This window comes from Pholcus phalangioides, unplaced genomic scaffold (genome assembly GCF_987345545.1).
Source record: "Pholcus phalangioides strain wild (caught in Gottingen) unplaced genomic scaffold, Ppha-v1.0 ptg000007l_1, whole genome shotgun sequence".
In the NCBI taxonomy this organism is placed as follows: domain Eukaryota; kingdom Metazoa; phylum Arthropoda; class Arachnida; order Araneae; family Pholcidae; genus Pholcus; species Pholcus phalangioides.
Window position 1 is genome coordinate 12,931,858 of NW_028301600.1, and position 16,880 is coordinate 12,948,737.

At 34.9% G+C, this 16,880-nt stretch overlaps 1 protein-coding gene across 5 annotated transcripts in view; it reads right to left on the reverse strand.

Annotated features, from left to right (window-relative positions):
• Positions 1-16,880, reverse strand: part of LOC149084934 (pantothenate kinase 3-like) — a 77,091-nt gene that overhangs the window by 7,210 nt on the left and 53,001 nt on the right. For all 5 annotated transcript variants that reach the window (XM_089232669.1, XM_089232673.1, XM_089232671.1 and 2 more), the window contains 3 exons: positions 14,218-14,459; positions 4,003-4,179; positions 1,629-1,752 (listed from right to left, as the gene is read on the reverse strand). In XM_089232669.1, the coding sequence (XP_089088795.1) occupies positions 1,629-1,752; positions 4,003-4,179; positions 14,218-14,459 (543 nt within the window). The remainder of the gene's footprint in view (positions 1-1,628; positions 1,753-4,002; positions 4,180-14,217; positions 14,460-16,880) is intronic.

The following is a 16,880-nucleotide window of genomic DNA, read 5'->3' on the forward strand; positions in this document are numbered from 1 at the left end:
GCTCTATGAAAACATTTATGACTTATCCTATTGGTCATTGTAATGGAATGGTCACTATAACATACGGTCATTATAACAACTGTTGTGTGGTAGGCAGCAAGGGCGGTCTTAGGGCTGTGCAACTAGTGCAATCGCACCGTGTGCCAAATGATAAGGGGCAGTGAAACACGTTAGATATACATTACTAGAAAAGTCTTTAAGATGCGTATTTAAAAAAATAACTGTATAAAATATACATGGGAAAAAAATTGAAGGTTTGAGTGTATATAATATTATGGTTATTTTAAGAAGAAAAAAAAAGAATCAATGGGCAAAGTATGTATACACGTACAGTACATAGCGATTGTGGTCAGATAATAATACACACACTTGAGCTCTTTACTTTTTGTTTACTCCTGCAGGAGATTTTGGCGGGAAGACACAATGAATGAATGCCAGAACTTTGCCAGTGGACTTATCCCGTTGCCAAGATCTCTTCCAGCCCAGCTTCGTGGCAGAGTCTGGAACACTTTATTTTGTGTCAAAAACAAATTTTTTACAACATATTTTCCCCGGACAATTGGGTACTGTCATGATTAACAAATTTTGTGGTGATTACAGACGAGATGGGATTGGAAGTTGAAGAAAAGTTTCGGGGTTTCGTTAAGACAGAGATCGTTCCAAGATAGTCGAAATACTCAGAAATCAAATTTCTTTATAATTTTTATATGTGAATTTAACCCTTTTACATACAGGCTTTAATATTTATTTATTTATACAATGTTGTTCGGGCGAGGCCTATACAAGAGGGTGTGGTGATGGGATTTGACATAGGCAATTGATGCTACATACGAAATCAGAGATTGAAGTACAGTCTACAGAACCTGATGAAAGGTTGTTCCAATCAATAATTGTAAGGGGGGAACTAAATTTGAAGCAATCTGTGGATGAATTTTTGAGAGTGATTGAATCTATTGGAAAAATGTGAAGATTTGATTAGAATGTGGGTAGTGTCAGTGTTAAAACAGCCACAAATAATTTTGAAATGTAGGGATATAGGCAAGCGATATATCTATGGGAGGTTATATTTTGACAACAAATTTGGGGCGATGTACAGCTGAAGCACCAGCAAAAAATCTCAAACTGTTATTACTGTTAACATGTAAAAATGAAAGGAAAAATATAAGTGGAGCAGGTACTCCATACTTTCTCTATCTCCAAGGCACCCATTCCCTGTATATGTACTACTTTATATTTTTTTATTCATCAAACCACAGCATGGGAGAAGAGAAAAAAATAGTAATGCTGAAGTAAAAGGGAAAAAATGTATTCCTGTTTACAGGGTTATCAATGAAGAGTCTTGGAAGGAGGAAGAAAGAGCTTGAATATATTTCGTCCATCTTCACTGGGCAGAGATATTTCCCCCCTGTATGTAAAGAGATTAACTCCTTCAGTCATAAATATTTTTAGCTATCACTTCAGCAAGAGAGTATTTCTTACTCTCTAGTATACACACTTTTCTCTCCAATATAATGCATAAAATTTTAAATGCCCAGGAAAATATTATATAAAGGAAAATAATATTTTATGTGAATTTATGACCTTCACGTGAAAATTTCAAAAAGCTTAAGAAAAAAAAAACAAATCACCTCACTACGAGCAGACATTCGAGCAATTGAGCCAATGTTATTAGTTATTGTTATAAGAGTGGCTTTTGCCAAGTCTTCTTTCTTTACTGCAGCTCTTTTTTTCTCACTGGTCATATTTCCAAAACTGAAAGAAATTCATCAGAAAAATGAATCTTTGAATTTATTTCAAACCAAAAATATTAGAATTTGTTTATATAATTTTGTTACACAATTTTTTTTTGTTACACAACAAAATTTTTACTTCCATTTTAAAAACATAGTTGTGAAACCTGGTCAGTAAAAAACAATCATTAACAGGATAGTCTCACACACTAAAGAGTCATCATTGATATGAGTTTTTATAAGGTTGAACAAATTTTTTGCCTGACATGCCTGGAGCATGTAAAAATTCTTACTGGGCATGTATTTTTTTCAACCATATGCCTGACCCGGACACATAAAAAAAAATTACAACACTTTCATGTTTTTATTATTATTACGATTATTTGCAGGAATGCTGGGTGTTTCTCCAGCACCCCTTCCTTGTGACATTTGTAAAAGGCTTTAAAAGACTATTTTTTTGTTACTGAAATTATACCACACGCTCGGGATGAGTCATTTTGCACAACTTACAGCAACAACTTTATAGGTGCATAGTAAACAAATACGAGTTTTAATGGCAAAAAATGCACCATGTCCACAAAGCCGATTAGTGGAGGGGGGGGGGGGGGTGTCCTGAAGAAAATAAATGATATATTTAAAATAGGCATGTTATTTGAATACTTTTTCTAATTATTTTTTACTTTTCTAAAGTATGTTTCATTCTCCTAATAAATGTTATTCAGGAGTTACTAGTTATTATTATTTAATTTCCTTTATTTTAACAGCCCTTAATATTTTGTGGCCTAGTGCTGCTGCATCACTTGCACCTGCCCATGCCCGGTCCTAAAACGCAAATCAGATATGATTCCATGAGTGAAGTGAACAGTAACTTACTGACTTCTTTTCAGACACCAACAGCGCATAAAATTACAATTGAGTTAGTTCACATTTTCAATTAGCGACATTAATTTTATGAGAATCGGCACTGATAATCCGAAGATTGATAAATTTGCCCCTGAATGTAACAGGATGTCTTAACAAAGGGGAGGTGATAAGAAAATTAAATTTTGACAAGGGGTGGTAAGACAAATAAGATCAGGAAATTCTATGCTGGTTTTCATATTATCAACAGTCACAGTAATGATAAAGCAGATTCAGATGATAATTCATATTACAAATTTGTGTATATTTATGAGTTTTTTTGTTTTTTTTTTAATAGGATTATGTGAATAACTCTTACATGGAGCTATTTTAGGTGTTTTTTTTAATGAGAAATGATTTTTACAATGAAATAGGTAAATCCAGTAACAATTTTTAGTAATATTTTTCAGGTATGTTAAATGTTAATGTGGACATATATTATTTTAAGTCACATGCCTGATTGGGCATATAAATTCTTGGAGATTGTTGTTGACCCTGAACAAATCATAAACATATGCTACAATAGTTGAACAAATCAGACCCACAAACATCTCAAAATTCTAACCACTAGTGTTAGAGAAATATGAAGAGTGCATTCATACCAACTATGGCCTTTTAACCTGAGACACTGTTTCTCTAAATATAGGTTTTTATATTTTTATATTTACTGTATTCTTTAAAAAAAAAACTTATACCAGATTAATCAGCTAACCATTAAACTGCTCCCATCGTCTATCTATGATCAGGATTGTAGCCTGCTTGCATTCTGATGATTTGCAATACAAGGGGGGAAAATTTCGCGTACAGAAAGGCATAATTCCCACTATTTACGCAGCCAAAAGATAAATTATGAATTTTAAAAACCCACCCCAAGAGATGTGTCATAGTATGAGGGACTTTTCAAGAGTAAGGGTCATTTGGCTATAAAAAAATAACAGCAAGCTTTAAAATATTCCATATGAACAGTAAGTTTAAATAGTTCTTTGAGAATGCAAATGCAACATCTTTAACAGTGTATCATTATTCCCTTTTGCATAACAGAGAATAATGAGTGCAGAAATTAATCATCCTGCCAATTGAGAAGTCTGCTCAATAATCTGATTTTTTCTTACAAAAGGCAAAACACAATCATATAAACATAATTTTAAATAAAGATCATTGAAGCCAAAAGAGTGTTTTTAATAGGCATCTTGGAGCCTGTAACAATCCTCACATTACAAGTCTACTGTGTGCATATAATTTCATTAACCCATTACTAAATTATGCAGAGAGCTTTACAAACGACTCTTGTATTCTATTAGAATATACAATTCAATTAAAAAGCCTTATTATAAAAAGTACTCAACAACAAATGATAAATTTTATACATTACCTGCTAGCTACTACATCACCAGGCAAGTTGAACTTAAAATATGCACCACCATAGATGTCTTTTACTAATTTATCAACTTTTGTGCTGTCACCCTTTTCAGCTAGCTTCAGGGCATCTTCAAATGTATCACAACCAGTCAGAAGAGAACATAGTCCAAGAAAAGTGCCTCCACCCAGACTGGAAAGTAGAATACACATGAATGACCAACAAAAACATGCTGAATGGATGACTAATCAGATGCTAGAGAAACAGATATCTGCAAAGGGTAGCCTCTACACTGATGAAATTTGAAAATAGTGATAACATTTGGAAGCTTTTGTTTTTTTTAAAATATATCTGAAATTGATACCTTTGTACATTTAAGAAATAAAGGAAAAAACATGAGCAGTAGATTATTCTTTCACTATCAACCACATTCATCAACCTTCTCCCATATGTATATATATATTTATTTATTTTTTCATTTGCAAAGTATATCTTCTCTTTTCTCATGTGATTTTCACTTCAGAAAAGAAAGTGATTCGCTCATTGCTAAGGCTAGAGAATGGAGAGAGGAAGAAAAGGAAAAAATATGTACACAGGCATCTCTCACTTTGTGATTAATTAGTTCTGAAAAAGTAATCACATGAGATAAAATTGCATAAAATGAGTTGAATTTAACATGGATAAAATAGGCATAGGGATTTTCTTCAGGAAGATAAAAAAATAAACCCAACTTCCAGCAGCAAAATAATTTTTATTTTTAAATGCGAATTGGTTATTCAAACTTTTAAATAAATCTTCTAAATTTGAATTGCCAAAGAATCCTGAATATCCCTCACAAATATGGCAATTCTAGTTTCATTAGGATATTTTCTTTGATTAAAATTCTGCTAGCATTGTCAATGTTACGCATGTCTTTAATTTGCTAGCCCATTTTCAAGATAAACATCAAACACCTACTACTTTACCGCACACCAACTCGGTCATATATCACCATACAGCAATTTCCAACCAGTGGAGTTGGGTGGGAAATGAAGACGCCATCCATCGGTGGTCGCCCCAGGCTCAGTAGGTAAAGAACTTCTTTACTTCTTTCTAATCTTTTGTGCACGGATTTGAACCCCTGGACCTTGATGGTAACCTTCATAGTGGAAGACGAGCATCTTATCACTGTACCACTCGGGCGCTAAAGTGTTGTTTCTCTCCACCGGGAATGCGCATCAAACTCCTGGCCAAATTTTGCAGGTGATTTCTCAAATAAACTTTTCAAAATCGTGTTATAGTGAAATCGCGTAAAGTGAAGCCATGTAAATTGAGGGATACCTGTACTGAGGTTAACAAAAAAACCAACTTTCATTCATATGGTTACCCATAAAACATGGCAATAAATAGAGGTGAAAAAAGAGAGAGCTTTAATGTTTTTCCTCCATTTATTCTCGGCTGAGATTCTTGCCTTCAAAAGGGAAGCAGTTTGAAATTTTTTATGTTTATAAAATAATGTCTTGTCTATAATATTATATAATATCACTTGTATTACACTTAAAAATTTATGATTTTTTTTTTTTTTGATAAAATTGTTTTTTTCACTTCTACGGCTGCCGAAAATCGGTTTTATAACACAGCCTCCTGGCTATAATAAAGAACTACAGTAAAACCTGTCTTAGAACCATAAGGGACCGAGATTTTTTCCGTTGAACACAGGTTTCCGCTTAATAGAGGTTCTATTGGCATAATGTGCAAAATTATGTAACGATCTCATATGTAATTGAAGTACAGTATAATAAAAATAAATCAATTAGAAATAAACGAATTAATTTAAATGTACATAAAATAATGTACATTATTTACTCTATAATTACTAAATATTTAGATTTTCACAGCATATATATGAAACTTCACCCACATTTTTCTTCATATGAAATGACTACATTTACGTTCTTTTTGACCTTCTCTGAAATCTTCAATGAGAAAGAGGCATAAGACATGATTTCACTGCCCCGACCACTGTAAAAGGTCTTCGCATGAAAAATTTGCCACTTCCTAAATTTTGCTGCTCGAGCAATTGCCCCCCCCCCCTTTACCTCCCTCTGATTCTGGCCCTACTCAGCACTTGCGTTCACAGAAAGCAGTTTGCATACAATTTTGTAAGTCTTGTATATCATTTGGAAACCTAACCATTACACTGATTTCTCCCAGAAAAAAGCCTGCTTTATCAAAAAATTTTGTTACAATTTCAGAAAGCAACCGCTTCACTACATATGGTTTTTCAAAAACCTCAGCATCAAGTACGGTAAAAGTTGTTACAAATCTTAAGAGTGGATGATGTAGAACTCGCATTGGCAAGCAGTCATTGCATTATAAATTTTGATAAAAGCACTAATATTTCGTACGATCCTTTGATCAATATGCCGCGAAACAGTCAAAGTGTTTGTGTAAAATTTTCCTTTCCGTTTCCGAGTTGGACAGGTTCTGTTTAATCCATGTTTTTAATGTGTATTTTGGCATTGAAATCACGATATCACGATTTCTTTCCATTAAAGACAGGTTTCCGCTTAATACAGGTTCTGTTAAAGACAGGTTTCACTGCACTAACTAAATTATACATAGCATTTTAGCTCAATGCAGCCATGGGGGATTGCTGTTAACTCTTTTCAGAGCAGTAAATTTTGTGTCTCTGAGCGGCAATCTGTGAATTCGGAACAGTGCGCAGAATCATTATTACCTTTGCAGGGCTTCCATTCAAAAAATTAGAAACAGTAGGATGGGGAGGGCACCCTCCTTAGACAACATAATGATAGCATAATAAAGAAAATCCCTAAAAAAATTTCTTTTTTTGAAAATTTTCAAAATTATTATTATTTTTAATAAAGCACTATTTCCCTATCCTGTAAAATTGACTCAAGCCAAAGCAAAATGACAGAAATGACTTGGTTACAAAACCAATTTTGGGCCAAAACAGGGTACTAGCAACCACAGAAAATGCTTTTCTATCTCTCTCACAATATAAATTACATTCTTTTTTGGAGTCTTTCACAGTCCAATCTATCAATTCTCTTCAACAATGCACACAGCAAATTATAAAGATATGTATGTTTTTTAAGAATGACGCTCTTTTGAGATGACTTCTAAAAGCACAATGCAAAATGTGTAAATTACAAGGTCTGATATAAACAAGTGAAGGTGAACCAGATGGTTTTACTGTGTTTTCCATCCCTTTTTTAAAAGGATTTGTTTAAATTTTAGTGTTCAATGCCAGTGTAATCGTTTTTGACAAAAAACCACTTTCATTTCTAGCTCTTTACTGAGCATTGTAAATATTGTTTATGGCTCTGCACATGCCCTAAAAATACAGAAAACACTTGAATGCTATTGGGTAGCATCAGAATCACCAAACCTAGAATAGACCTATGTATCCAACTGCTTTTTAAAGCAAACTGTTTTGTTTCACTTATAAACAAAATGTGCGCCATAATTTTGAATGATGAATGTTAGTTACTGTCCAAGACCATGAACTAGTAAATACAAAATTATTTTTCAACCAGGCAAAAGTTTTTAATGACTACTCTACTTATTGAACCCTCGAACTAAGCAAAATAAAAAAACACCAAGTGGTCCACGTACACCTCCCAAAGAACTTGAAAAACTATACAATTTCTGCTTTGGCAGAATCATTAATTGCAATCTACTACATTTGTATTATTCAGCATTATATCGATGATTCCTTCCTCAATAAAAATGAATTATTCAAATTTTTTTGATAAGATTTGGTAGGAAAAGTAGAACAAAAACTAGAAAGTAGGACATTTTACCAAAAAGTAAGATGAGTGGGAGCACTGCCTTTGTGAAAATGAAGATTTTTTGAACAGAGATAATCAGATTATTAAAAAGCATTCTCACATAATTTTTGAACATTTTAACCAGTTATAGGGTTCCGGCATCAAAAATCAGTTTTACATGTTTGATAAAACGTACATCCACTTATAGGGATTTAAAAATTAGTCACACATAATCCAAGCTGGACGCAAAAAGAAAAAGTAAAAATTTACAAATCAAACAAATAGACATACATAAAAAAAAAACTCATGGCATATACAAACTTTTTAATTTTTTGTGTTTCTATTTCCCTCTAATTTCTCACGAACACTACACATTTTTTCTTTTGATGTTTTCACAAGAACTTGCTAACTTTCAATGTCTGCAAAATTTTCTCATTTTATCCCAGTTCTATCATTTTTTCTGCAGTGTTTAGCATAGTTTTTGATGATGATAACTGAATTTCCAACTCCCTTTCTTCTGCTTTTAGTCTGATTTTCATCTGGTTGTGGAATTTTCTTATCGAAAATTTTTTTTGCCACTGAAGTCTGTCTTGGTACTTCTGATACAAGCTACGAACAGCTTTCAGCATTGACATCAATATCTTTGGCACTTTGAGAATGCTATACATAAGGGTTTATTTGCCTAATGCCATTGATACTTTCAATCGAAAGATTCTACCTATGTTGCAGGAAATGTTTGTTTACACTAAAGCCCCTCTCAGCCGCTATGGTGGTCGAGTGGTCATATTGAAGGACTTGCATCGCGAGGACCCGGATTCGAACCCCACCATAGTGGTGGTTGACTGAAATTGGTTTTCTGTGGTTCCCAAACTTTGAGGTGCGAATGTGAGCCAATCTTCTCATTAAAAAGTCTCACCACAGAAAGCAACAGGCCTACAACAATACAATTATTCAATCATTACACTTCACTAACAGTTAGAAAACTTGATGGCAAAAGCACTACACACAACAAGCATTACACAGAAACAAACTTCACATCAGGTTCACTACACATACACACACATTCCAACATGTACCAATTCGTTAGAAGTTCCGCAGAGGAATATGGACGAGGTGCATGTCTGGTCCAGTAGTAAAGCCCCTCTCAGTCTGCATTTCCATGTGCATAATAAGGCTTTGATGAGCACAGGCAAAATTTTGAACTATGCAGTTCCATCTAAATTTTTCACATCAAATATAGATCCCAATATTGATCTAACCTTTGATAACTCGCCTGTTTGACTTTGCAGAAAAATCCATTCATCCAAGAGAACAGGGGTATCTGAAGGACAAACAACTTGCAGTAGCTTTGAAACAATGTACTTAATACATGATAATGAAGAATTTTCCAGTCGAAAAACGGGATGCAAACACATGAAGAACGTATTTGTCAGATTGATTTCCTCTATCATCCAATTTTTGATACAAGGCCCAATGCCATCTGATATCATGTATGCAATCTTGTTTCTATGGCATGAAAAATCTTTTGCAATTTTATAATCTCTAAACATAACTGGGAATAACTCTATTGCAGTATCTGCAAATGTATATTGTATGTTGTTAACAGCAACTGAAATTGCAAAGCATGTCTCAGTAATAGACACTTGGTCTGAATGACTTAAATGCTCATTTTTCTTCTCTTGGAAATTTAGAAGAGGTTAATTAGTTGGCTTCAAACGTCCTTTGGAATCTCTTTTCCCATCACAATACAACACGTTTTTTACCTGAGCATGTCTTTTGATTGCAGTCACACCATGTTGCTTACAACTGATTGTAACATTGCAGAACGTACAATAACCATTTTCAGGTTTTATACTTTCTATGCACAAATGAATGAATGAACACCAGAACTTTGCCACTGGACTTATCCCGTTGCCGAGATCTCTTCCAGCCCAGCTTTGTGACAGAGTCTGGAACACTTTATTTTGTGTCAAAAAAAAAACCATACAAAATTTTTACAACATATTTTCCCCGGACAACTGGGTACTGTCGCGATTAACAAATTTTGTGGTGATTACAGACGAGATGGGATTGGGAGTTGGAGAAGTTGCAGGGTTTAGTTAAGACGGATAAATGTACACATATTAGGATGGAGATATTGTTTAAAAGTGATTGAGGGCCTCATGCCATCTCATCTGTTATCTTACACTTGCCATATTATATACATAGGATACAAAAAGAAAAATAAATGAGAATCTTATTGTGAAATAAATAAATATATATATATATATCCATCAGAACAAGTCATCTCGCTTAGCACCTTATTGGTGGGCAAATGGGTTTGATAACTTGCGTACAAGAAGCCAGCATCAGTTTTATTGGGTTGAGTTCACTCGCTCTGGTGAATTTAATGAAAATATACAAAATAGAAGTATTGTGTGGGAGAATATATACAATTAGGGATCACCCGTGCCATCTCACTTAGCACCTTATTTGGTTAGCAACATGAATACAACAATATGAGTACGCACGTGTGTTGTGGACATGAAATGCATGAAGAACTTGAATAGAGGAAAGACTTTCTCTGCACTAGTCAGATATTTTGTCTTCATTGCAATCAATTTCTTCAAGGCTATCTGCATCAAATCATGTAGATCTGGGATCTGAAAATAAAGGAAAGTACATAATCAGTACTATTAGTATAGGAATTAGAAGTTACAAGTAGACTTGCTTTAAATTAACTATTTGAAACTTTTACAAGTAACTTACAAATTACTAGACACCATATCAATGTTTAAGATAGTACTGATACATCAATTATGCATCAGTAAAAAATAAGGACAAGAAAAAGTAATATTTTTAGAATCATGAGACTTCTCTTTTCAGAAAATCAATGGAGATTTTTTTTCTTGTCACCTTACCCTCCAGTTCAGAATTTTTCTCAAAATATAGTGTACAGACATAGTACCGTCCTAATAAAAGAAAAACCAATGCTTGAAATCCAGGAGTTTTCCTGATATCCCAGCAGACCAGTATGCCCAAGGGGTGTAAAAGATTTCCATTTTATGAATTTCAAAAATATTTGCAACAAACTACAATGTCTTAATTAGAAAAATACAATCTCTCAGAATGGCTATTCATCATAAGCCTTATGAAAGCCTTATTTTTTATATGTTGCACAAGAAATGTTTTACCCGCAATTATTTTTCCTGAAAACATTCAATCATTAAAAGTTTTATATCTTTCCATTCATTTTACTACTCCATTTTCAATAAACCTGCATCATCATAAAATTTCGTATTTTCAGTACTCAGAAAATTTTTCATTTTTTGAGATAAATGGAAGAGCTGATGCATGCAGCTCACTTTCAAAAAAAAAATTGTTACGGAACCAGCGTTGATAATGCAGCGGAATATTCCAACGCATAATCCGGCATGCCGGAAAACACCCACATGGCAGAAAACATTTCTGGAAATGTTCAGTTTTTCCAGAAAAACTTTCAAGAAATGAATTAATTAATGATAAAATGCTGCAGGCACATCATCCAGGCGCGGATCTATGTGGGGGGATGATCAGGCCCCCTAAATAACCCCTTTTTAGAAAACTTCCGACTAAACTGGAAAAAAACTAAGGCATTTTTTTTCACAATTCGGGACGGAGATGAAAAAACTAGAACTGTCCAGGAAAATAAGGGATAAAATGAGAGACGTATGGTCACCCCATCCACAATTTGAAAACCACCCTTCCCAACAGGGGGCTCTAGATCAGCCCAACATCATCTAATAACAATACCAGTCTTCTTAGGAAGTTTTCGATACCAGACGACGGGAAAACAAACAAAAAATTTCAGCATCATACAATAAAAAAATTGCAAATTTATGCTAATAAAATATTGATGATAATTAGATAATTGATTGACTTACCTTTCCACTTTGCAGATTCTATTTCAAAAACAAAAACCATGTGCAATGGAGCTTTGTATCTTTTTTGGCCCCAAACGAGCTCCGGACACCATAGATTTTCCAAGGACTACAGTCCCATGGAAAGAAACTGCTTCTATAAAAAAAACTTTCTTGATGTATTGAAATATTTGGGAAGGGGAACGAACGCGACGTGCATAGGAAAAGCAGTGAGAAATACAGTAAACCTTGGCAGAATCGGTATCTTGATGAATTCTATGAAAAAAAACTGGAAGACACACACAAAGGCCTTCTATAAGTTACCGTAGCAACGCTGAAGTTGACGTCACAGCATGACTCAAATGGTGTGATCAAAAGAAAAAGTTGAACAGGGAATTTCAGAGAACCGCAATTGGTGCAGAAAAGCTAAATTTTCTCAGAAAATCAACGTTATGGTGTAGTATGTTGAAGTAAATTCTTAATGGCCCTACTTGGAGCAGCAATCCCATCCCCGCTCAATGGCCTAAAGCATGCTATTAACAATAATATCTCGGATCCCACATGTGAAGCAGCAAACGTTGATCACTCACAATAAAATATGATAAATGAAAATGATAATATAGTTAGAATTGCACAAAGCCACATAAATTCTTCTTTTGAATGATACCAAACATGCACAGATTGTGAAATAATATAATGGGTTAAAAAATTAAAATATGCAGTTGGCTGCCATTGAGGGGTTAACTGAAAATGTATCAGTATCCTCCCTCTATCTAACCTGACAGTGTGTCCCCTCTAAAAAGTTGGTCCTGCTTATGCAACAAGATGACTTCAAAACATGTTGCTACTGCAGGGAGTCCCACCACAAAGGAGTTAGTGCACTAACCTCTAATTACCACATGATGTGGTAAATTCCCACAAATCAGAATTCACCATGTTATTGATATATGTGCACGTCATGTCAGAGTAGTGTGTAGCGTGTTTAGTGAGACATACGGAAAAAAAAAGTAGAATGCTGCTATTTTGAATTGAAAATAACTGTAGGTCCTGATTAGTTTTAATATGTGGGAAAAGGATCAAGGTGTGACAGAAATGATCAAATGAAGACTTGTTGGATAAGATTATACACATTTTTAAAGGGAAAATTACATTGTCAAAATTTGTAGTGAAAAACCAGTGAATAAAACATTTAAAAATATTTGTCTTTCTAATTTTAATTTTTAATCACTTTGAGAGAAAAGGTGTATAAGCACAAGGACAATTTGGGCATCAAACTCACAAAACCACTGAACATCCTTTAGTACAGTACACAAAGATCTGAACAACCTGGGCTGAACTCCCTATAACTAGCCCTCATGCATTTTTTATGGGCATCTTTTTTCAGCGACTTCGTTGGGCATTTTGCTTGTTGTGGCTTTTGTATTTATATGAGCAGAAATAGAGATGGATAAAGGTTGGTTGAGGCCCTAGGTGCGAAAGAAAATACTGGGCCCCTTAAATTAGAAAAAAGTGAAAAGTTGGAGTTTTGCGGGGTCCAAGGCATGTGCTACCATTTCCGCTGTTAAACTCGCCTCTGAGTAGAAATGACTGAGGTGCAACAAAAATGATCAATTGATCAGACTCTAGAAATTGGCACACATTCTTTTATTTTATTCCAAACAAGAAAGTTTTATGACTTATGCTATATTTTTTTAATTTGCACTTTTTGAGGACCCCTCAGAGAGAATCAAGAATCTCTATACCTAGTAATTCCATCTGAATAAATGAGTTTTTCTGAAAAAAAAATCTGTGCGATGTAACAAAATTAGCCAAGGCTTAATGAACTTCTGTTTTACAAAAATATACATTGATGTTTATTTTTCTGTTGTTTGATTTGAAATTTGTTCCAGACTCTAGTGACCACACCAAACCACCTTACTAAAGTCATTTGGCTATGCCTGGAAGCTTTTTTCTAAGTTCTTGGCCTCCAAGTGCGATATTTGCTGAGATATTTGAATTAAATAACATGCTGAAATGAGTGAAAGAACAGCATAATGAGCCTGTCCTTTAGTTTATGCGGTTCTTTCCCCCTTTTCATCAATTTTTGAATTCAAAAAAATACCTCAGCAAATATTACACTTAGAAATATGGAATTTCCTGTTGGCCTCAGAAGAAACAGGACAATAACTTTCTCTCTCTAATTGGATTTTTTAGAACAGGATGACCAAATAAAAAGTTATTATTCTAATTTCAATAACTATACCACCCTTTGCAATATGAATGACGTAAGTGAGGTCTACACGTTATTTGGATACTTTTTATAATTGAAAGCCTCTAGGATTAACTGCTTGCCACTAATTTGTGGCCAAGGGACTTTGGTAATTACCCTGCATATTGTGTATATATGCATGCCAAAGTATTAAATAAATAGAATGAGAGGCATGAAAATATAAGTATATGTGAAACTATGCCATTTTGTTACATTAAAAATACTCTTATCACTCATTACTAAACATTGAGAACATCAAAGCAAGACAAGCCTGAGAAGCTACATTGACAAAGTCTAAAAATGGGCTATATAAGAACAAAATCATGATTACCTTGTTCCAGTAACTCTTTTGAAACTGGTGGGTGAATGAACTGCTAGGATACTCACACCAGATCCAATATTTACAACTAAGAATGGATACGGGTCACTAAAGTCGAATGGTTGCTTTTCACATTTATCATCCATAGGATTTGCCCAATAATAACATTCAAATTGGTTATGTTCTTCTATGAAATGTATGCCTCTAATCAGGGAATCTAGTTCATCAAATTTATGAAGGTCCATGTACACTTCCTACAAGAATGCATGAAAATATAATTATTTTGTCTATCTTTTTTACACATATGCTCAGTGGAAATTCAAATCCTTAAAAGCTAACCTTTTTGAACAGTTGCATGCATGTGGTAAATTTTTTAGTTTACAATAAATTAATTTTATATTGAACACAAGGATAAACATAGAACTTTATTCTCTTGGCATCTTTCTCGGCATAAGAAAGACATATGACAGTGTTAATCATGAAATCTTACTCTTCAAATTGTATTTCTATGGATTTAGAAGCAATGCTTCAATTTTTTCCAATCTTATCTTACTGGCTGACTCAAAAGTTAAATGTAATAGTCATCTAAGTAATACCATAAAGATAATCAGAGGGGTCACACAGGGATTAAATTTAGATGATGCTGTGTTGTTCTTTATTCAGCAGAAGATTGACTGGCATGCCAACATTGGCATGAAGCTTCTCAGTAGTGATGAATGTTGAGCTTTACTATGGGGGGTACCCCCCAGGACAATTTAATCATAGTCCAATAGAAAAAAATCACTCAAAAATGTTGTTTTTTCAATTTCAATTTAAATACAGCACCTCATAGACCCTGGAACCTAGGGGCTCAGGTCACGTGACCCCCCCCTCCCCAAGCAACTTTATGAGGTCCCAGAGTTCCTTAATAATTCATGAAGATTCAATGCTGCAATCCCACTGTAACATGAGGGACCCGCCAGTCACTGATGTTACAGTGGGAAGTCCCACGGATCACTGGCGGGGGCTCCATGCGGGATCATCATCGGACTCAATAAAGAATATGAAAATATTATTGTGCAATATCAAATTGTGATAAATGCTTTGCAATGTAATTATACAAGAATCATATGCAATGTTTTTACTTTCATACCATCTGTGGGCCGCGGACCACTTCACGGTCAATAATTTCATGAGAATTTCAATTTGCAATAGGCCTATTGTTGCAGACCCTGGCCAGGTTTTCAATGTTTACTTTTTCTATGTTGCCAACTTCCATACGTCAAAAGTTGAAAATAGTGTTTTATTCCGTATGATATGTAAATGAGTTTTACCAAGTTTTTACAAGCTATTGATTCTGCTGTCTGATTGGTTTTTGGAATGGGAAGTTTTCCCTTAAAAGCCACCAGTGTGCTGAGAAAAGCCCAGATCTAAAAATACACACAACGTTCAGCGCTTAACACAAGGTGTCTAGCCTCGAGCAGAGTACATCATTATGTTCTGGTGAATCGACAATCTAATTAAGTTAGACGCAGCAACCTAGGGCCACCGGGCTCTTATTCCTATCAGCATAGGACGAGGGAGATGGAGCATTAGCCTTCTCTTCGGGATATCGACTCTTCACCGAAATCTGGTCTTGTGTGTCTCACGTGGAGACGGGAGACCTCGACAGGGACAGTGGAGCAGGGCTGATGCCATCATAGAACCTCCACCACACAGGATGCTGAGCAGACACCGTCTCAAGACTTCTTGGGATACCGGACTGTGACGCCCACACAGTTGAAGGAGACGCTGATGCGTAGATGAAATGAACTCCATCTAATAGATTGACAGATCGGTAAGACCTAATCTATCTAATGTGCAATATTTATCAAAGTTAAAAACTCTAAAAAAAAATTATGTTCAATCTTTTTAACTGGTTAAAGTTTTGAGTTCTGTAAAAAACTTTAATGTTGTAATAAATCTTATTGGTGGAAAGAAAATTGTTTGTTTCATTGTTGTCATTCGCAAATGCAAATTATGTTGGGAAATATAAAAATATAATCTGGGATGTAACGACAGTCGGTACGTTACACCACCCTGTGGGTCATATATATATGGACGTCTAGCAACCCTAAAATTCACTGTTTTCCTCATATCAGAGCACCTACGATGAAACCTTTCCCTGTAACAAGTTCTACGAGCGCGATTGGGCACTATCAGGGCAAATAAACCCGGGTCCAGACTGCCCTCTCAAAAAGCTGTTTTTAGCCCACAGAGCGAAGCGATTTTGACCGCGAAAACAACTTTTTTGTGTTTGGTCATTGAGTAGCGCAGTGGGTAGATCCAATACCATCTTACCAGATGTGGGGGACCAACCACGGGGCCCTTTCGGAGGACAGATTTCACATATATTCCTTATACATTTCAGAATTTTCAAAGTCTGATATTATATGCTAGTTATTCACCCTATCGTCATGCTCTGATGTCAGCCTGGATCGCAAGCTTGTCATTCCTCTAACCTTCCAACGAGAGTGCGCATGTAAAAGATATGTGGAGGAAAGGAGAGCACCTATATTATCTCTGACATACGCATGCCTGGTGTAGCATAATCAAGCTACTGTCTCGTGTGATTCGTAGATCTTCATTAATTTTACAGGCAATATCAAGGGAGACAAAGTCAAGTTTCAAGCCAAAACATTTATTTTACATTATTA